General features: G+C 38.1%; 1 protein-coding gene across 2 annotated transcripts in view; it reads left to right on the top strand.

Annotated features, from left to right (window-relative positions):
• POGLUT3 (protein O-glucosyltransferase 3) overlaps positions 1 to 21,585 on the top strand; it is a 33,013-nt gene that overhangs the window by 8,923 nt on the left and 2,505 nt on the right. Inside the window, exons 2-7 of one of the 2 annotated variants that reach the window (XM_025266933.3) lie at positions 6,840 to 7,037; positions 11,097 to 11,383; positions 13,498 to 13,714; positions 15,425 to 15,621; positions 17,092 to 17,286; positions 19,253 to 19,357. In XM_025266933.3, the coding sequence (XP_025122718.3) occupies positions 6,840 to 7,037; positions 11,097 to 11,383; positions 13,498 to 13,714; positions 15,425 to 15,621; positions 17,092 to 17,286; positions 19,253 to 19,357 (1,199 nt within the window). Of the gene's footprint in view, positions 1 to 6,839; positions 7,038 to 11,096; positions 11,384 to 13,497; positions 13,715 to 15,424; positions 15,622 to 17,091; positions 17,287 to 19,252; positions 19,358 to 21,585 lie in introns of those variants that run through there. The other variant, XM_025266936.3, reaches the window with a different exon arrangement.

Raw genomic sequence — 21,585 nt, forward strand, 5'->3', positions numbered from 1 at the left:
AAGCAATGATTTATATGTTTCATTAAGCATTTCAGGTAATTGACCAACATTTATAATAATTTCACATTATTACTTTTTTTTTTTTTTTACAACATCCCTTACAGTTATCTCATTTCATTTATTTAGGCAGATATCTTTCATAATTTTATCACACTTTTTCAAAAATCCTAAAATGTATTGTTTGGTACTTAATTATTTACTAGCAATATACCAGACACTACATTACTATTACTAAACTGAAGAGATGAAGAAACATTTTTTCTGACCCACAAGAAAGAAAATAAAACCTTTGAAGATCAAAAAAAGTAGAAACATCACTCACTAGATTTAGAAACTACAAATAGGAAAAATAAAATTTTTTCTTCAGTAATTTCAAAAATATATGTTAAATGTCTTTAATATTTGAATATTATTAAATATAGATATGATATGAAAGATTTCTTTGATCACAATTTGCTGTTTACCAAGACTGTGTATTTCGGAAGATTCACCACTTTTCTTTAAACATTTTCCTTTGATAAGGTAATAAACTATGATTAGGATATTCACTGCTCCTTGTTGTCAAAGTGCTTGAGGATCAGATCTGCGCTGATTGCAGATATGTCTACTATCCTCTCTGAAGAAAGAAGTCCCAATGTTTATTCCTGCAACAGTATTGTTTCAAAGCCTAAAAAATCAGCTGATACACTGCAAAAAGAGAAGGAAAAGTTTACTAAGTAGGTATTGTCTATCCTGGAACAGAAAACCCACAGAATTTTGCAGTTGAAAGGAATGATAGAGTAACCTAATGTAACTGTTTCATTTCAATTCTAGGAAAGAAGCTTAGAGGGGTACATCTAGTATTTACAAGGTGTGTGAGTTTGTGTGTAGGTGAGTGTGTATTTGTGCACATGGAAATGGAAGGGAAATTTCTTCAGAATTGAGGGCTATTAGGTATTAAAATGGATTATAAAGAAGGCTTGTGCGTAGTTTATAAGGAAAAAGTGGAATTTCCTTAGAGCTACGCCATCCTAAAAGTTTATGGATGCTTTTGAACTGTGGTATTAGAGAAGACTCTTGAGAGTTCCTCAGACTGCAAGGAGATCAAACTAGTAAGTCCTAAAGGAAATCAGTCCTGATTATTCATTGGAAGGACTGGTTCTGAAGCTGAAACTCCAATACTTTGGCCACCTGATGCAAAGAACTGACTCATTGGAAAAGACCCTAATGCTGAGAAAGACTGAAGGCAGGAGGAGAAGGGGACGACAGAGAATGAGATGGTAGGATGGCATCACCGACTCAGTGAACATGAGTTTGAGCAAGCTCCGGGAGATGGTGAAGGAGAGGGAAACCTGGCATGCTGCAGTCCATGGGGTCACAATCAGACATGACTGAGCAACTGAACTGAACTGGGCTTTTAAACCTACCCAAAGGAGAAAATTCAGACTTTAAGTAAAGAAAGTAGGGAAAACCATGAGACCATTCAGGTATCACCTAAATCAAATCCCTTACAATTATACAGTAGAAGTGACAAATTCAAGGGATTTGATCTGATGACAGAATGCCTGAAGAACTATGGACAAGTTAGTAACATTGTAAAGGTAGCAGTGATCAGAATCATCCCCAAGAAAAAGAAATGCAAAAGGGAAAAATGGTTGTCTGAGGAGGCCTTACAAATAGCTGAGAAAAGAAGAGAAGGCAGAGAAGAAAAAGAAAGATATATCCATCTGAATGTAATTTCCAGAGGGATGGTATGGGGAGGGAGGTGGGAGGGGGGTTCAGGATTGGGAAGAAAGCCTTCTTAACTGACCAATGCAAAGAAATGGAGGGAAAACAATAGAATGGGAAAGACTAGAGATCTCTTCAAGAAAATTGGAAATTGCAAGGGAACATTTCATGCAAAGATGTGCACAACAAAGGACAGAAATGGCATGGACTTAGAAGAAGAAGATATTAAGAGGAGGTGGCAAGAATACACAGAAGAACTATACAAAAAATATTTAATGACCCAGGTAATCACGATGGTGTGATCACTCACCTAGAGCCAGATGTCCTGGAGTGCGAAGTCAAGTAGGCCTTAGGAAGCATCACTATGAACAAAGCTAGTGGAGGTGATGGAATTCCAGTTGAGCTATTTCAGATCCTAAAAGATGATGCTGTGAAAGTGCTGCACTCAATATGCCAGCAAATTTGGAAAACTCAGCAGTGGCCACAGGACTGGAAAAGGTCAGTTTACATTCCAATCCCAAAGGAAGGCAATGCCAAAGAATGTTCAAACTATGCACTATTACACTCATTTTACATGCTAGCAAAGTAATGCTCAAAATTCTCCAAGCTAGGCTTTAACAGTGCATGAACCAAGAACTTCCAGATATTCAAGCTGGATTTAGAAAAAGGTTGAGGAACCAGAGATCAAATTGCCAACATCTGTTGGATCATAGAAAAAGCAGGAGAATACAGAAAAACATCTATTACTTCTTCATTGACTATGCTAAAGCCTTTGACTGTGTGGATCACAACAAATTGTGAAAAATTCTTCAAGAGATGGGAATACCAGACCACCTCACTTACCTCCTGAGAAATCTGTATGCAGGTCAAGAAGCAACAGTTAGAACTGAACATGAAACAATGGACTGATTCCAAATTGGGAAAGGAGTACGGCAAGGCTCTATATTGTCACCCTGCTTATTTAACTTATATGCAGAGTACATTATGTGAAATGCCAGGCTGGATGAAGCACAAGCTGGAATCAAGATTGCCAGAAGAAATATCAGTAACCTCTATATGCAGATAACACCACCCTTATGGCATAAAGCAAAGAGGAACTAAAGAGCCTCTTGATAAAAGTGAAAGAGAAAAGTGAAAAAGCTGACTTAAAGCTCAACATACAAAAAACAAAGATCATGGCATCCGGTCCCATCACTGCATGGCAAATAGATGGGGAAACAATGGAAACAGTGACAGACTTTATTTTCTTGGGCTCCAAAATTACTGCAGATGGTTACTGCAGATGGTGACTGCAGCCATGAAATTAAAAGTTGCTTGTGCCTTGGAAGAAAAGCTATAACCAACCTAGACAGCATATTAAAAAGCAGAGACATTACTTTGCAACAGACTTCTGTATGGTCAAAGCCATAGTTTTTCCAGTAGTCATGTTTGGATGTGAGAGTGGATCATCAAGAAGGCTGAGCACTGAACAATTGATGCTTTTGAAATGTGGTGTTGGAGAAGACTCTTGAGAGTCCTTTGCACTGCAAAGCGATCAAACCAGTCAATCCTAAAGGAAATCAGTCCTGAATATTCATTGGGTTGACTGATGCTGAAGCTGAACCTCTGATGCTGAAGCTGGCCGCCTGATGTAAGGAGCTGATTCATTAGAAAAGATCCTGATGCTGGGAAAGATTGAAGGCAGGAGGAGAAGGGGACAACAGAGGATGAGGTGGTTGGATGGCATCACCGGCTCAATGGACATTAGTTTGAGCAAGCTCTGGGAGATGGTGAAGGACAGGGAGGCCTGGCGTGCTACAGTCTACGGATTCACAAAGAATCTGACATGACTGAGTGACTGAACTGAACTGAACTCGCAGTTAACTTACAATATTTCAGGCCCACAGGAAGGTGATTCAGTTATACACATACACATATATTATTTTTCAGATTATTTTCCACTGTAGATTATTATAAGATATTGACTATAGGTCCCTGTGCTATACAGTAAATTTTTGCTGCTTATTGCATATCTAATTTTTTAAATTAGAAATCAAGCATTCTATTCACACTAAGTCAAACAAGTGAAATCAAAATGTCATACAGTTTTTAATTAGGTAAAAATTCATGTTTTCTAAAATATATATAATACATATTATTTATATGTATACAAAAACTTTTCTACTTTGCTTGATAAAGGCTTGAGAGAGAACTTCAGAAAAAAAAAAGAGATGGTGAAATTGGGAAACATAAGTAAATGAAATGGGAGCACTGAATATGAAATGACAAAAGTAAAACAAACTAGATAAAAGTAAAGGATCATCATATAGTCCATTTGTTTTTAAACATGGCTGCTCAATAGAAACATACCTGGAGCTTTGGAGAAAAAAAGCAATACCTGAACACTTGTATTTTTCAAAAAAATACCAAGATAATTCTGATACATATCTGGATTTCAAAAAATGATTACAGGTTTTTCTATTAGTTCCTAGTTTTGGGTGATATAGAGTTCTATTATTTTTCTGTTGACCAATCATGATACAATGGTATTTAGTGAGTAACAGTTACATAATCCAGAGAAGGCGATGGCACCCCACTCCAGTACTCTTGCCTGGAAAATCCCATGGATGGAGGAGCCTGGTGGGCTGCAGTCCATGGGGTCGCAAAGAGTTGGACACGACTGAGCAACTTCACTTTCACTTTTCACTTTCATGCATTGGAGAAGGAAATGGCAACCCACTCCAGTGTTCTTGCCTGGAGAATCTCAGGGAAAGGGGAGCCTGGTAGGCTACCGTCTATGGGGTCACACAGAGTCGGCCACGACTGAAGCGACTTAGCAGCAGCAGCAGCAGTTACATAATCACAATAGTAAAAGATGCTTATCAGTTTTCACAATCAATAACCAAACACAAAATAAAAGATAATTACAATTGCAAGCCATATGGGGAACATGATTAACCTAACAATAGAAAACAATTACATACAATTTGGCAGAGGGTGGGATGGAGGCATCAAGCAGAGTGATGTGGTAAGTGGAAGTGCATACATGCACATGTTTTCATCTGTCCAGCCAGTCTATGTCTTTTGGTTGGTGCATTTAATTCGTTCATATTATGATGACTATCAATATGTATGAACCTGTAATCATTTTCTTAACTATTTGAGGTTCATTTTTTGTAGGTGTTTTCCTTCTCTTGTGTTTCCTGCCTAGGGAAGTTCCTTTAGCATTTGTGATAAAACTGGTTTGGTGGTGCTGAATTCTCTTAACTTTTGCTTGTCTGGAAAGCTTTTGATTTCTCCATCAAATCTGAAGGACAGACTTGCTGGGTAGAGTATTTTTGGATGTCGGCTCTTCCCTTTCATCACTTGGAATCTATCATGCCATTCCCTTCTGGCTTGTAGAGTTTCTGTTGAGAAATCAGCTGACAACCTGAAAGGAGTTTCCTTGTATGTTATGTGTCATTTTTCCCTTGTTGCTTTTAGTATTTTATCTCTGTCTTTAATTTTTGTCAGTTTGATTACTATGTGTCTTGGTGTGTTCCTCCTTGGGACTCTCTGTGCTTTCTGAACTTTATTGACTTTTTCCTTTCCCATGTTAGGAAAGTTTTTAGCTATTATCTCTTCAAATATTTTCTCAGGTTTTTTTCTCTCTTTCTGCTCCTTATGGGACCCCTATAATGTGAATGTTGATGCATTTAATGTTCTATCACAGGTCTCTTAGGCTGTCTTCCTTTTTTTTTTTTTTCCATTCTTTTTTCTATATTCTGTTCTGTGGCATTGATTTATATCATTGTGCCCTCCAGGTCATTTATCTGTTCTTTGCCTCAGTTATTCTGCTCTTGATTCCTTCTAGTGTATTATTCAATCTCTGGTTTTTGTTCTTTAGTTCTTCTAAGTCTTTGATATGCATTTCTTGCATCTCCTCCATTGTTTTCCCAAGATCCTGGATCATCTTCATTATCATTATTCTGAATTCTTTTTCTGGAAGGTTGCCTATCTCCAGTTCATTTAGTTGTTTTCTCAGGGGTTTTATCTTGTCCCTTCATTTGGCAGATAGCTTTCTGCTTTTTCATCCTGATTAACTTTCTGTGATATGGTTTTTACTCACATCTGTGGGATTGTGGTACTTCTTGCTTCTTCTGTCTGCCCTCTGATGGAGGAGCCTGAGGCTTGTGTAAACTTCCTGATGGGAGTAACTGGTGGTGGGAGAAATTGGGTCTTGCTCTAGTGGCCAAGACCTTGCTCAGTAAAGCTTTAACCCAATTATCTGCTGATGGGAAGGATTGTGCTCCGTCCCTATTAGTTGTTTAGCCTGAGGCGACCCAACCCTGGGGTCTATGGTTGGGTTAATGGAAACCTCCAAGAGGGCTTATGCCAAGAGGAACATTCCAGGACTGCTTCCGCCAGTTCCCCCATCCCTGTGGTGAGCCTCTGCCAACCCACACCTCTATAGGAGACCCTCAAACACTGGCAGGTAGTTTTGTTCAGTCTCCTGTGGGGTCAGTGCTCCTTTCCTCAGGGTCTTGGTGCGCACAAGATTTTGTTTGTACCCTGCAAGACTGGAGTCTTTTCCCCCAGTCCTGTGGAAGTCCTATAATCAAGTCCTGCTAGTTTTCAAGGTCAGATTCCCTGGGGATTCCCAGTTACCTTGTTAGATCCCCAGGCTGGGAAGACTGACATGTGATTCAGAACCTTCACAATGTGGGAGAACTTCTTTGGTATTATTTTACTCCAGTTTGTCGGTCACCCATCTGGTCAGTATGGGAGTTGACTTTTTCATGATTGCACCTCTTCTACCATCTCACTCCAGCTTCTTCCTTGTCTTTTGGTGTGGGATATCTTATTTTATTGGGTCCCAGCATTCTGCTAGTGATTCTTCAATAACTAGTTGCAATTCTGGTGCTCTCACAGGAGATGAGCACACGTCCTTCTCTTCTGCTGCCTTGAGCTGCAGGCCTCTGTTGCTTGGTTTAGAAGACCTAAACCAAATATAGTTCCTGGTGTCAAAGATCTTCAAAACTAAAATAATTTTGTTTACCATTGATGAAATGGTAAAAATAATAAACTTCTATGAAAGCTAAATAGAATAAAAAATAAACTGTGAAACAGAACCATGAAATAGAATTAATTATACTTTTTTTTATCCCTCCCAGGTCAAACACTATTCAGAGTAGTAATCAAATCTCTGTCACCTAAAGAGTTAGTTCGGATTCATGTCCCTAAACCTTTGGACAGGAATGATGGAACATTTTTGATGCGATATAGGATGTATGAAACTGTCAGTAAAGGGCTGAAGATAGAAGTCCTTTATGGTGATGAACATGTTGCTCAGTCTCCCTATATTTTGAAAGGTAAGTAATTATTACATAAACCAGAGCCAGCCTTATGTGTAGAACCCATGGCTTTCAGATTGCATTATGATGTTGTTAAAGACATGTGCAAAAGGATAAATGTGATATATATACCTCCTGGAATTCAATTCTCTTAATATCTTAGGGGAGAGAACAACTAAGTAATTTAAAGAGATTTAAATGACAAGCAAAAATATTCTTGTGTATTTACCCAGATAGTTACCATATTTAGTACTCTTCATTCTTTTTCATAGATACATGTTTTCATTTAGTACTATTTGCCTTCTACCTAAAGAATTCCTATTAACTTTTCATTTAATGTGAGGATGATGATGACTAGTTCTTCCAGCTTTTAGATATCTGAAAATATCTTTATTTTGTCTTTATTTTTGAGAGATATTTTGCCAGGTAAAATTATTCAGTTCAGTTGCTCAGTCATGTCTGACTGTTTGCAACCCCATGGACTGCAGCATGTCAGGCTTCCCTGTCCATCACCATCTCCCAGAGCTTGCTCAAACTCATGTCCATCGAGCTGGTGATGCCATCCAACCATCTCATCCTCTGTCATTCCTTTCTCCTCATGCCTTCAATCTTTCCCAGCATCAGGATCTTTTCTAAGAGTCAGTTCTCTGCATCAGGTGGCCAAAGTATGAGAGTTTCAGCTTCAGCATCAGTCCTTCCAATGAATATTCAGGACTGATTTCCTTTAGGATTGACTGGTTGGATCTCCTGGCTGTCCAAGGGACTCCCAAGAGTCTTCTCCAACACCACAGTTCAAAAGCATCAATTCTTCAGCTCTCAGCTTTCTTTATGGTTCAACTATCATATCCATACATGACAACTTGAAAAACCATAGCTTTGACCAGATGGACCTTTGTCGACAAAGTAATGTTTCTGCTTTTTAATGTGCTGTTTAGGTTGGTCATAGCTTTTCTCCCAAGGAGCAAGCAACTTTCAATTTCATGGCTGCTGTCACCATCTGCAGTGATTTTGGAGCCCAAGAAAATAAAGTCTGTCACTGTTTCCATTGTTTCCCCATCTATTTCCCATGAAGTGATGGGACTGGATGTCATGATCTTTGTCTTTTGAATGTTGAGTTTTAAACCAGCTTTTCACTCTCCTCTTTCACTTTCATCAAGAGACTCTTTAGTTCCTCTTCACTTTCTGCCATAAGGGTAGTGTCATGTGCATATCTGAGGTTATTGATATTTCTCCCGGCAATCTTGATTCCAGCTTGTGCTTCATCCAGCCCAGCATTTCACATGATGTACTTTGCATATAAGTTAAATAAACAGGGGGACAATATACAGCCTTGACATACTCCTTCCCCAGTATGGAACCAGTGCATTGTTCCATGTATGGTTCTAACTGTTTCTTCTTGACCTGCATACAGATTTCTCAGGAGGCAGGTAAAGTGGTCTGGTATTTCCGTCTCTTGAATTTTCCTCAGTTTGTTGTGATCCACACAGTCAAAGGCTTTAGTGTAATCAATGAAGCAAAAGTAGATGTTTTTCTGGAACTCTCTTGCTTTTTCTATGATCCAATGTATGTTGGCAATTTGATCTCTGATTCCTTTGCCTTTTGTAAATCCAGCGTGAGCATCTGGAAGTTCTCAGTTCACGTACTGTTGAAGCCTGACTTGGAGAATTTTGAGCAGTACTTTGCTAGCATGTGAGATGAGTGCAATTGTGCAATAGCTTGAACCTTCTTTGGCACTGCCTTTCTTTGGGATTGGAATGAAAACTGACCTTTTCCAGTCCTGTGACCACTGCTGAGTTTTCCAGATTAGCTGGCATATTGAGTTTCACAGCATCATCTTTTAGAATTTGAAATAGCTTAACTGGAATTCCATCACCTCCACTAGCTTTGTTCCTAGTGATGCTTCCTAAGGCCCACTTGACTTTGCATTCCAGGATGTCTAGCTCTAGGTGAGTGATCACACCATCATGGTTATCTGGGTCATGAAGATCTTTTTTGTATAGTTCTTCTGTGTATTCCTGCCACCTCTTCTTAATATCTTCTTCTGTTAGGTCCATACTGTTTCTGTCCTTTATTGTGCCCATCTTTGCATGAAATGTTCCCTTGGTATCTCTAATTTTCTTGAAGAGATCTCTAGTCTTTCTCATTCTATTGTTTTCCTCTGTTTTCTTGCATTGATCACTGAGGAAGTCTTTCTTATCTCTCCTTGCTATTCTTTGGAACTCTGCATTCAAATGGGTTATTCTTTCCTTTTCTCCTTTGCTTTTGATTGACAGTTTTTTTTTCCCTTTGAGTACTTAAATATATTGTTCTGCTGTCTTCTATATCTGCTCACTTTCATTATTTCCAGTTATAAATCTGCCATTTTCTATATCTTTGATCCCCTGCTAAATATTTTTCTCTTTATCACTTTTTTTGAACAATTTGATTATTATGTGCTTTGATGTAGTTTTCTTCATATTTCTTATGCTTGAGGTTTGTGGATCTTTGGGTGTATAGCTTTCATCAAATCCAGCATAAAAATGGCCATAAGTTCTTCAAATATTTTTTCTGTTCTATCTCAGCTCTCCTCCAAGAATTCTAATTACCCATACATTAGGCTTGAAATTATCCCATGACTCAATTATGCTCTTTTCATTTAAAATTATATTTTTCTCCATTTCATTTTGTATAGTTTTTATATGTTTAAGTTTACAATCTTTCTTTCTATTATGTTCAGTTTGTCATTAATTCTATCCAGTGTATTTCTCATTGCTCAATGCTTTCTCATCTTGAGCTTTTCTCTAGGATACAATTAAGTTGTTTGGAAGTAAGTTGATCCTTCAAATTTTCTTTTACAATTTATTAGGCAGGCCCAGAGCCATGTTTAGTCTAGGGCTAATTATTCCTTACTACTCAGGCAATACATCTCTGCATATTCTGTCCAACCTCTATGAATTAGGATGCTTTCCAGTTTGGTTTGTATGAATAGGCACTTTTTCCAGCCCTGTATGAACCATGGGTATTATTGCCTCTAATCCTTATGGCCTTATGGATAGTTCTTTCTTTGTTTTGGACAGTTTATTCAAACATATATATTGATCAGTATGCTTTAAATATTTGAGAGGAACCTTGTACAGATCTCTGGAATTCTGTCTCTGTGCAGTATGTTCTACAACTTCTAACTGCCTTGGACTTTCAGCTCTGTCTCAACTCAGTGAGACTTCTGGGCTCTGCCCAGATTGTTCCTGCCTGTTGTACAACCTAGAAACTCCCTTGGGCAGTAAACTTGAGGAACTATAGAGTTTACCTCATTTGTTTGTCATCTCTCAAACTCTATTCATTGCCTGATGTCCAATGTCTTAAAAAACTATTGTATCATATATTTTATCTGTATTTTTGTAGTTTTCGGTAGGATGCTAAATTGATCCCTATTTCTTATGCTGGTCTGAAGTAGAAATCCTCAAGAAAATTAGCTTTTAAAATTATTTTTATATTAAATATGGATATATTGTGAAATAAGGTAAATTTTGTACAAATTCTTTTTTAAATGAGTCTTCAGAATAGTTTCATATTTATGTCTGACCACTTTAAGCTTATACTTCAAGATGTCCCTGAGTTTCATATTTCCTTTTTGAGATGTGCTGATAGAGGTAATTTTAGGAATTCAGAGGAAGAGACCTTATCTTTAAAAATCACCAGCCTTACTACATAATCATGCCTAAAAAGGAATACATTCTCTTTTTCCTTATTGAAAGGTAAGTTTTATGCTCATCAGCCATTTATAGCTCATTGGAAATAAATTTATCAATGAATTGAATGAGTAGGTTACACTGGGAGATAATATGCTATATGTTACATTGAGAGAGTATATGCTATACTAGGTTATCTAGGGTGGGGTGAAAACGGGACAGAAGGTAAGAGCACAAGACTCTGACATTACTTTTACCACTGATTTGTTTACAGTAGATTATCCCTGTCTGGATAATCTTAGAGTTTACCAAAAAGTCATCCCATGCTCACAGCAGTGGCAGAAACAACTCCCTGTGTTGCGTTGCTTGTTAATGGAGCTTGGCATTCCACATGTTTTGCTTTCCTTAGGACCAGTGTACCATGAGTACTGTGAGTGTCCAGAAGAGGATCCTCAGGCCTGGCAGAAAACTCTGTCTTGTCCAGACAAGGAACCACAGATTGAAAAAGATTTTGCTTCTTTCCCCAGCATTAATCTCCAGCAGATGCTAATTGAAGTTCCGAAAAGGTTTGGGGATGAGAGGGGTGCTATTGTTCATTACACGATTCTCAATAACCACATCTACCGAAGATCTTTAGGGAAATACACAGACTTCAAAATGTTCTCAGATGAGATTTTGCTGTCACTAGCAAGAAAGGTATGAGAATGAATTCATTGATTCCAAAACCAAAATAGTTTAAGTATTTATTTGTAACATTTAATTCTTAGAATAATAATAGTAAAGAATGAAAATGGATTCCAGGCTTGAAAATGTACATCTCTCTACCACCTAAGTATGGATCAGTTGGATTTCTCTTTCCTTTAATATTTAAGTTAAATAGTTTGAGCCCTCATCTCAGGTAGGTAGACCGTATAGCACTCTCCCAAGTCTTCTGTGAACTCCCAGACATTTATAGTTGCAAGGTGACTTCTTCAGCTTCCCCGTTCCTGCTGAGTACTCCTTCCATTCAGATTTCACTTCCTGCAGCAGTTTTCTTCTTGTCACCTCAAAATAAGTTGAACTTAGGACACATTTTCATTGTTTTAATCCTAAGTGCTTCTAAAAGATCTCGTGTATGGTACACTTTGTTGAATGTTGAGGTACCAGAAAGAGGTTATTTTGTGCCAATGCAGAATAAGCAAAACAAAAATCCTAAAATGTAGAAATAGACATCCCTGTGTAAAATAAGACTCTCAGTCATCCTTACCTCTGGGAATTTCTCACTGGCTGACCCTGATCTTCATGTCTAGGCTTCTTATGAAACATGATTGGAGCTTCTGTCTTCCAAAAGATTTCATATCCCCAGCACCTCCTCCTTCTTTCCCTCTATTCAGCCCCTCTTTCCATATTTACAAAACTCCTATAAATCCTCTTAAGCAGAGCAATTCAAACTACCTTTTGTTATTCCTTATTCCCAATCGTGCAGAATAAAGGAGGAAGAATGGGCATTTTTTTTACCTTTCTCATCTAGAAAGGCCATGAAGGTAGTTTTCTTACCCAAAAACCACCTTTCCTGATATGAGTTATATATTCCCAAGCATATGAAATATGGGACTGCAATCAATTCTTATTTTAAATAGCAGCTGCCTCCTGCCTCCCCATCAGCCCGTCATATGAGCATATTATGGGCATCTGATCCTAAGGGCAGTTCCTTCTTCCTGGACTACCACCAGTCCACTCTGCCCTGTGTTTCTGTATCTCTGTGCTTATGTGGTTTTCAACTAGGAATGATTTGCCTCTGAGAGGAATTTGGCAATGTTGCAACTGGGGACTTGCTACTGCACCTGGTGGCTAGAGGCCAGGGATTCTGCTAATTCTACAATGTGCAGGACAACACCCTCAGGATAGAATTATCCAGACCAAAATGTCAGTGGTGCCAAGATTGAGAAATCCTCCTCTACAGTGAAAACTTCTGATGTGGAGCTTATGGACTATAGCCCACCTGGCTCCTCCATCCATGGGATTCTCCAGGCCAGAATACCGGAGTGGGTTGCCATTTCCTTCTCGAGGGGATCTACCCAACCCAGGGATCGAACCCAGGTCTCCTGCATTGCAGGCAGGCTCTTTACGGTTTGAGCCACCAGGGAATCCCTTATTAAATAAGCTACTAAATGATAGTAGGGGAGCACTAGGGTGAAGAATCATATCCCTTTGCCCTTCCCTTCATTCACGCCTTTCTGCAAAGTTTCCATACCTATAGTTACATACACACAAGTTTTAAATGCCAGCTCTGAAGAGAGGTGGCTAATTCCTGCTTAAGTGAATTGTCATGCATCATCCTCACCCTTGATTTTCTTTCTTAAAAAAAAAAAATTTATGTATTTGTTTATTTTTGGGTGTGCTGGGTCTTTGTTGCTGCACAGGCTTTTCTCTAGTTGTGGTGAGTGGGGGCTACTCTCTAGCTGTGGTGTGAGGGCTTCTCATGGCTGTGGGTTCTCCTGTTGCTGAACACGGGCCATAGGGCATGCAGGCTTCAGTAGTTGCAGCACGTGGGCTCAGTAGTTGTGGCCCATGGGCTTAGTCGCCCTGCAGCATGTGGGATCTTCCCTACCCAGGCATTGAACCTGTGTCTCCTGCATTGGTAGGCAGATTCTTTACCACTGAGCCACCGGGGAAGCCCCTCAATTATCTGATACTACTGATGACTGAGAAGCATCCTTCTCTCTTCTATTTTCAAATTTATCAGAAAATTTTAAAAGTCAAAGAACCAAAGAATTTAGTATCAAAGACAGGTCTTCCTGACACGGATAAACATTCTTTTGTTTATTTAGGTCCTTCTCCCAGATTTGGAATTTTATGTTAATCTTGGAGACTGGCCTTTGGAGCATCGAAAAGTCAATGAAACCCCTGGCCCTTTACCTATCATTTCATGGTGTGGCTCTCTGGATTCACAAGATGTTATCCTTCCAACATATGACATCACCCACTCCACACTTGAAGCTTTGAGGGGTGTTACAAATGATCTCCTATCTATTCAGGGAAATACAGGTAAAAGTCATTCTCTAAGAAAAAGCTTAAAAGTAAAAAAGGTGAAAGGAATGTTCACTCAGAGAGAATACGTCTATATATTTAAATAACCATTGTTCTTCTTTTCTAACCAGGAAAAGAGAAAAACAGCAGTCTGAACTCTAAAGTGGTTTTTGTTTAGGATTCTTCTAATTCAAAAATCAAAGATACATGAGCTGGGCTACTAATGTCCAAAATCTACTATAACTGAGTCTCCTTTGAGTTGGTCACATGTAAATACCATTTGAAAATATATTTTTAAAATTTTTTTGTTCATTTTCTTTTTAAAATTGTATTATTTATTTATTTGGCTGCATTGGGTCTTAATTGCAACATGGGGGATCTTCATTGCCTCATGTAGGATTTTTTGTTGCCACTCAGACTCTCTAGTTGTGGTGCGCAGGCTCAGTAGTTATCCTGCGTGGCCTAAGTTGCTCCGTGGCACATGAGACCTTAGTTACCCCACCAGGGATCAAACCTGCCTCCCCTGCATTGCAAGGTGGATCCTTAACCACTGGACCACCAGAGAAGTCCCATAAACATATGTACTTGGTAAAACTTTCACTTAATGGTGACTCCAGTGCCTTTATATTGCTGGATGAAATAAAGGAGAATTCTGAAAAATATAAAGTTATATTCATATGTAAGATAACTATGATATAATTTGGATATTACAGCCTCCAGTAAGAAATTCTCTTCCCTGTTTCTGTCTCTCTTGATCCTTTACAATCTGAATTCCTTCCCTCCTATTTAATGGCCTTAGGTTTATGGTAATACACACCATTTTATTAAACTGAACTCCCTGAGTAGAAAAAAACACTGCCTGTCTTTACAAGGGTTCATTTCTATTTAGATCAGTTCAAGTGGACTTATTTTGTAGACAAGACTAGAGACTCCTTGTAAAGTCTCTAAAGATAATGGGAAATGAAAACTGACCTACTTTTTATTTGATATCGGTAAATTCCTGAAAAGTGTGCTAAAATAGTAAAGTGGTTGGCCACCCCCTAGTTTCTGTGATTTATGATTTATCCCTTAGAACACTGAGAAGTGTTAACTAATGACTTCTTTTTAGAATGATAGAAAGAGATCTAAATTAATTCTTCCTGATTATTTCCCTCCCAGGAAAGAGAGAATATAAATATATATACATAGTTTAGTTATACATATGTATTTTCATTTAACAGCTTATTAGAAAAATTCTTCAGTGTATTCAAATTGATGTGCTCAAAATTCTGAGTGACCTAAGAATTAAAGTTGTGTGGGTGTTACTTAATTGTATAGTTTGTTATAGTCACTCTAAGAATGACAGTCTAGTCTGGTGTGTGTGTGTGTGTGTGTGTGTGTGTGTGTGTGTGTGTGAAGCACAAAAGAAGTGTTAACTAATGTGAAGAAACTAATGTGAATCAAGTCATGGAATCTCTTTTTGCTTTTAACTTGATCCAGCATTGTTTTGGATAATTCCTGAAGTCATACCACAGGAACTCAACCTTTTGAGGGAGTTATCATTAGTACACAAAAGGATAAAAATTAGAGCATATTTTTCAGAAGTTACACTTACTTTAGAAGATGTATTGATGATAAAAGAGCTTTAGCATCTTAAATAACAAAGGTAGATTAAAGATGACTATACTTACCATAATACAAAAATGTCAAATTCATATTAGTATTTTTTTTATGGTCTCAAACGTCTAGGACCTTCCTGGATCAACAAAACAGAGAAAGCTTTCTTCAGAGGTAGAGATAGCCGAGAGGAGAGGCTCCAGTTGGTGCAGCTGTCCAAGGAAAATCCACAGCTACTAGACGCAGGAATCACAGGATACTTCTTCTTCCAAGAGAAAGAAAAGGAGCTTGGAAAAGCTAAATTGATAGGTTTCTTTGACTTCTTTAAGGTATGTGATTAGGTCTTCCTGGATAGATATGAAGTGATGAACTTGTGTTAAAAGTCAAACAAACAGCTGGGGTTGGGCAGATTTCTACCCAGATTTTATGACCCAGCACACACGTTCTTTTCAGACACAGAGAATTACAAAACTCATGCAATTTCTTTTTTGTTTGTTGTTAACTTTGTCTACAAATAGCTCAGAACTGTATTTGGTACTCAAAATATAGTACAAGGATTAGTTTAGGATTTTGGTATATTTCCATGTTTTTCTCTTTTTTGTATTTTTTTAATAAACTGGGAATATAAATGTCTCACATAAAATGATCTTGTAAATAAAAAGAGTTTGAATTTCATTCTAGTAAAATGATGTTCAAGTCCCACCTCTAGTCCTGCCTCTGCTACTAACTTTTGGGCTATCATCTCTTTAGCACCTCTTGCCTCTAACATATGTGAGCCTGCCCAGCTCCTTCAGAGCACTGTATATGAGGCTCACGGAGATAGAGATGTGAATAACGTGACAAAAACTAACTGGCTGTGACAAAATCTAAAGCCCTTGGTACCAATTATTTAAGAAAATACTCATTTTGATATATGGCAAAACCAGTACAATATTGTAAAGTTAAAGAAAAGAAAATATTCATTTTGATATATGGCAAAACCAATACAATATTGTTAAGTTAAATAAAATAAAATTTTTAAAAATTCCTGGAAAAAAAAAAGAAAATATTAATTACCAAATCTGTATGTCCTCTTCCTCTCAATGTGGTATAATGAAGAGAGCATGGGATTTGGCCTCATACAATAGAGGTTTATAAAGATCTCTGAAATGAGTGTTATCATTTATAAAAAAGGAGATGATAATATCTGCTTCACATTATTATACTTGAATGAAAAATGATTTTGAAATATATATCAAAATCATTTAAAAAAGAAATATAATTTGTTTATTAATCCAACAAACATGTCAACAGTATATGTACCATGTCACCAGCATCACACTAGTCCTTAGTCTTCTCCAGGTTTCTGTTTCCTCAGCTCTGAAACCGAACTTTGAGATAATGCCTTCCCTTTTCATACTTACGTGGGTATAAGGAAAAAATGTAATCATGTATAAATAAAAGTGTAAATTATTATCAATATTAAGCTTTAATAAATATAGAGCTTTGAAAATAGTTTTCTTACCTGGTTACAGAAATCTGAATTCCCCATTACATAGACATAGTTAAAATAGCCATTCCTATTTCCTAAAATTATTTATCACCTTATCTTTAAATATGTTGTATTTCTTAAAATTGACCTGATGAATGCTGCTTATGATTTTAATACAAAGAGAAGATGTGTGTTACAAAATAAAATGTAAAGCTTCTAAATATTAACTTGGAAAATAATTTCTTTATATTTAATATTACAATGTTGACTGGACACAGAAGTGAAGCAAATGACTGCTAAAACTTTTATGTTTGTTTTAATCTTTTAGTACAAGTATCAAGTGAATGTGGATGGGACTGTGGCTGCTTATAGATATCCATATCTCATGCTTGGTGACAGTTTGGTTCTGAAGCAGGACTCACCATATTATGAACATTTCTATATGGCACTGAAGCCGTGGAAACATTATATTCCAATTAAAAGAAATCTTAGTGATCTACTAGAGAAAGTTGAATGGGCCAAGGTATGCTTTCCATAATTTTAATTTCTTTAGGCAATAACAAGTTCACCAGTATTATTTAGTTACACAAGTTTCATCATAACACAATTTGACATAATTTAAGCAAATGAAATGTTATTTTGTGAAATTTTTGTTTCCCTGAAATCAACATCAGGAAGAATCAACATCAGGACCATTTTGAATGCCCCCTATCAATATGTTTGAGGAGTTTTAGAAGATTTGACGTACAGTGTTACATAGAATATAGGTTTTTCTAAAGGATCACTATTCATGCACACACACCAAATAAAAATAACACACACCAAATGCAAATTACAGATTAAAAAGACCAGGGTTAAAGTGCTTTATGCACAAGAAAATATTTAAAGCAATTATGGTACCCTTTTGTTTTTCCCAGTTAGAAAAAAAGGCACAAGTTTTTAAATTAATTTTTTATTGGAGTAAAGTTGATTTACAGTGTTGTTAGTTTCTGCTGAACAGCAAAGTGAATCAGTTATACATACACATATATCCATTCTTTTTTAGATTCTATTCCCATATAGGTCATTACAGAGGACTGAGTAGAGTCCCCTGTGCTACACAGTAGGTTCTTGTTAGTTATCTATTTTATACTGCATATATGTCAATCCTAATATCCCAATTTATCCCTCCCCTTTCCCTCTTGGAAACCATAATTTGTTTTCTATATCTGTGACTCTATTTCTGTTTTGCAAATAGATTCATTTGTATCATTTTTTTTATATTCCACACATAAATGCTATCATATATTTGTCTTTCTCTGTCTTACTTCACTCAGTAGTGACACTCTCTATGTCCATCCATGTTGCTGCAAGTGGCATTATTTCCTACTTTTTATGGCTGAGTAATATTGGAGAAGGAAATGGCAGCCCACTCCAGTGTTCTTGCCTGGAGAATCCCAGGGACGGGGGAGCCTGGTGGGCTGCCGTCTATGGGGTCATACAGAGTCGGACACGACTGAAGTGACTTAGCAGCAACAGCATGGCTGAGTAATATTTCATTGTGTATATGTACCACATCTTCTTTATCCATTTATCTGTCAGTGGACACTTAGGTTACTTCCCTATTTTGGCTGTTAAAAATAGTGCTGCAATGAACATTGGGATGCATGTATGGTTTTCTCGGGATAACAAGTTCTTAACGAATGCATGCCGTACAACATCCCAATAATCACAAGCTTTCCATAAAATAAGAATTCTTTCTTTTAAAGGAAGAATACTAAAAAGCTCTTGTATTTTATTGTGAAATTATAAAATTTACCCTTCCATTGTAAGTCTTTATTCTGTTTCTGAGAAGCAATGTGGCTATGGAAACAACTGGATATCTGACACAGAATATTTTTGTGACCCTTCATAAAGACTCAGAATTGCTTGCAAATGGCTTTTCCTGGGAGCAGCATCATATAATATTAGATATTTTATAAAAATATAATTAGGAATATTGACTATTCCTGGTATTAAAGGAATAGCTGGTGAGTACTAATAACTGAATTTTTGATTACAACAATAACATAGTCTTTCATGAGTACCCTTTTAGAACAACTTTTTGGTTCAAGCTAAATATTTAAATAAGATGTTATAGCATAAAAACTAATTAATTCTATTCTAGTTTGTATTTTAATATCAAGCAGAGTTAGATTGAGGGAACAGAGGATGAGCCCCAGATTCCCTGAGTAGCTTGGAAAGTACCAAGACAGTCACAATAGGGGCTGTATGTGGATTGTTGCACTAGGGGGATCCCAACCATGCACGATTATTTCCATATATAGCAGAGATGTCCAGGAAGGTACTTTGTCTGTTTCCATAGCCTCATTCTGAAGTTATATTTTCATCACATTTCATCTCTCCCATGATGTTCATGTTCAACCCTACATCTGTCCTACCTCCCAGTTAGCTTTCTTTGTGGGTTGCAGGAGTAATTTTCATTCATTGTTTCTTTTTAAACTTTTCAGGAAAATGATGAAGAAGCCAAGAAGATTGCAAAAGAAGGACAGCTGACTGCTAGGGATCTGCTACAGCCACACCGGCTTTACTGCTACTATTACACAGTACTACAGGTCAGTTCAGAGGATCCATCCTGCTTGGTTGAATGTCCTCAGGCCAAAAAATGGCCTGAGTCCTTGCTTCTGAAGGGGGTCAAGAGTCAGCCTGTGGAACTCTGGCTACACTGAGGCACCAACCTATAGAAAGATAGTGCTAAGTCCCTTTGTGGCCACCATATTTTTATCTCCATTCAGTTTTTAGAAGAACAGTGCTTATAGAGACCTTACAAATATAGATTAAAAGCTCTGAACCTCAGAGAATATCTTTCCTCATATGGAAAACAGGAGGGTTAGACTCGAGATCATTAACATCTCTTTCTGCTCAAAATATCCACCTCTTCATTTTCCTTATTAATTAGGATTCGTGCTTTTGCTGTCAGTACAGGATGGAAAGCAAATATTTAATTTGTTGTATAAAACAAACATGAAAAGTTGACCCTTGACCCTTGAATAAAATGGGTTTGAACCATGCAGGTCCATTTATAGGTGGATTTTTTTTTTTTAGTAGTAAATATTACAGTACTGAGGCTTCCCTTGTATCTCAGTGATAAAGAATCCGTCTGCCAATGTAGGAGATGTAGGAGATGTAGGTTTGATCCCTGGATAAGAAAGATCCCCTGGAGAAGGAAATGGCAACCTGCTCCAGTATTCTTGCCTGGAGAATCCCATGGACAGAGGAGCTTGGTGGGCTGCATGGGGTCACAAGAGTCAGACACAACTGAGCACGTACATGCACACTACAGCGCTGCACGATCTGAGGACGTGGAAGCATGCGTACTGAGGAACCACAGGACTGAAAAACCCGATGTAAAGGAATATTTCAGTCAGTGGCCAAAGTGGAGGGACATTTCACAGTCCCATCACCATTTGCAAAACGTATATGACTACAGGCCTAAAGGGAAGGATGTATAAAAACTACAGACTTTACTTTGAGATGCTTATCGTCTTTGTTCACTGATTTGAATATTCAACAATGTTAATTATTTATTAACATGCGGAGGATGAATTCAAGAAGTGCTGTTGTTCAAGTAGGGACAATTTGTTTGATGTCCCTTTCCAAGAGGAGTCTTACCTATGCATAAAATAGTGGATTGGGGTTCCTTGTAAGATTATGAAATAGCACACTAGTGCCTATCATCAGATCAGATCAGATCAGTCGCTCAGTCGTGTCCGACTCTTTGCGACCCCATGAATCGCAGCACGCCAGGCCTCCCTGTCCATCACCAACTCCCGGAGTTCACTGAGACTCATGTCCATCGAGTCAGTGATGCCATCCAGCCATCTCATCCTCTGTCGTTCCCTTCTCCTCTTGCCCCCAATCCCTCCCAGCATCAGAGTCTTTTCCAATGAGTCAACTCTTCACATGAGGTGGCCAAAGTACTGGAGTTTCAGCTTTAGCATCATTCCTTCCAAAGAAATCCCAGGGCTGATCTCCTTCAGAATGGACTGGTTGGGTCTCCTCGCAGTCCAAGGGACTCTCAAGAGTCTTCTCCAACACCACAGTTCAAAAGCATCAATTCTTCAGTGCTCAGCCTTCTTCACAGTCCAACTCTCACATCCATACATGACCACAGGAAAAACCATAGCCTTGACTAGACGAAGCTTTGTTGGCCAAGTAATGTCTCTGCTTTTGAATATGCTACCTAGGTTGGTCATAACTTTCCTTCCAAGGAGTAAGTGTCTTTTAATTTCATGGCTGCAGTCACCATCTGTAGTGATTTTGGAGCCCAGAAAAATAAAGTCTGACACTGTTTCCACTGTTTCCCCATCTATTTCCCATGAAGTGATGGGACTGGATGCCAAGATCTTTGTTTTCTGAATGTTGAGCTTTAAGCCAACTTTTTCACTCTCCACTTTCACTTTCATCAAGAGGCTTTTTAGTTCCTCTTCTACTGCTGCTAAGTGGCTTCAGTCGTGTCCGACTCTGTGCGACCCCATAGACTGCAGCCCACCAGGCTCCCCCGTCCCTAGGATTCTCCAGGCAAGAACACTGGAGTGGGTTGCCATTTCCTTCTCCAATGCATGAAAGTGAAAAGTGAAAGTGAAGTCACTCAGTCGTGTCCAACTCCCAGCGACCCCATGGACTGCAGCCTACCAGGCTCCTCTGTCCGTGGGATTTTCCAGGCAAGAGTATTGGAGTGGGGTGCCATCGCCTTCTCCAAGTTCCTCTTCACTTTCTGCCATAACTAAAGTTAAAATGTCACTTTAGGAGGGAAATAAATGAGACCTTTGGTTTTAGTCTG

This window comes from Bubalus bubalis, chromosome 16 (assembly GCF_019923935.1).
Source record: "Bubalus bubalis isolate 160015118507 breed Murrah chromosome 16, NDDB_SH_1, whole genome shotgun sequence".
Lineage (NCBI taxonomy): Eukaryota > Metazoa > Chordata > Mammalia > Artiodactyla > Bovidae > Bubalus > Bubalus bubalis.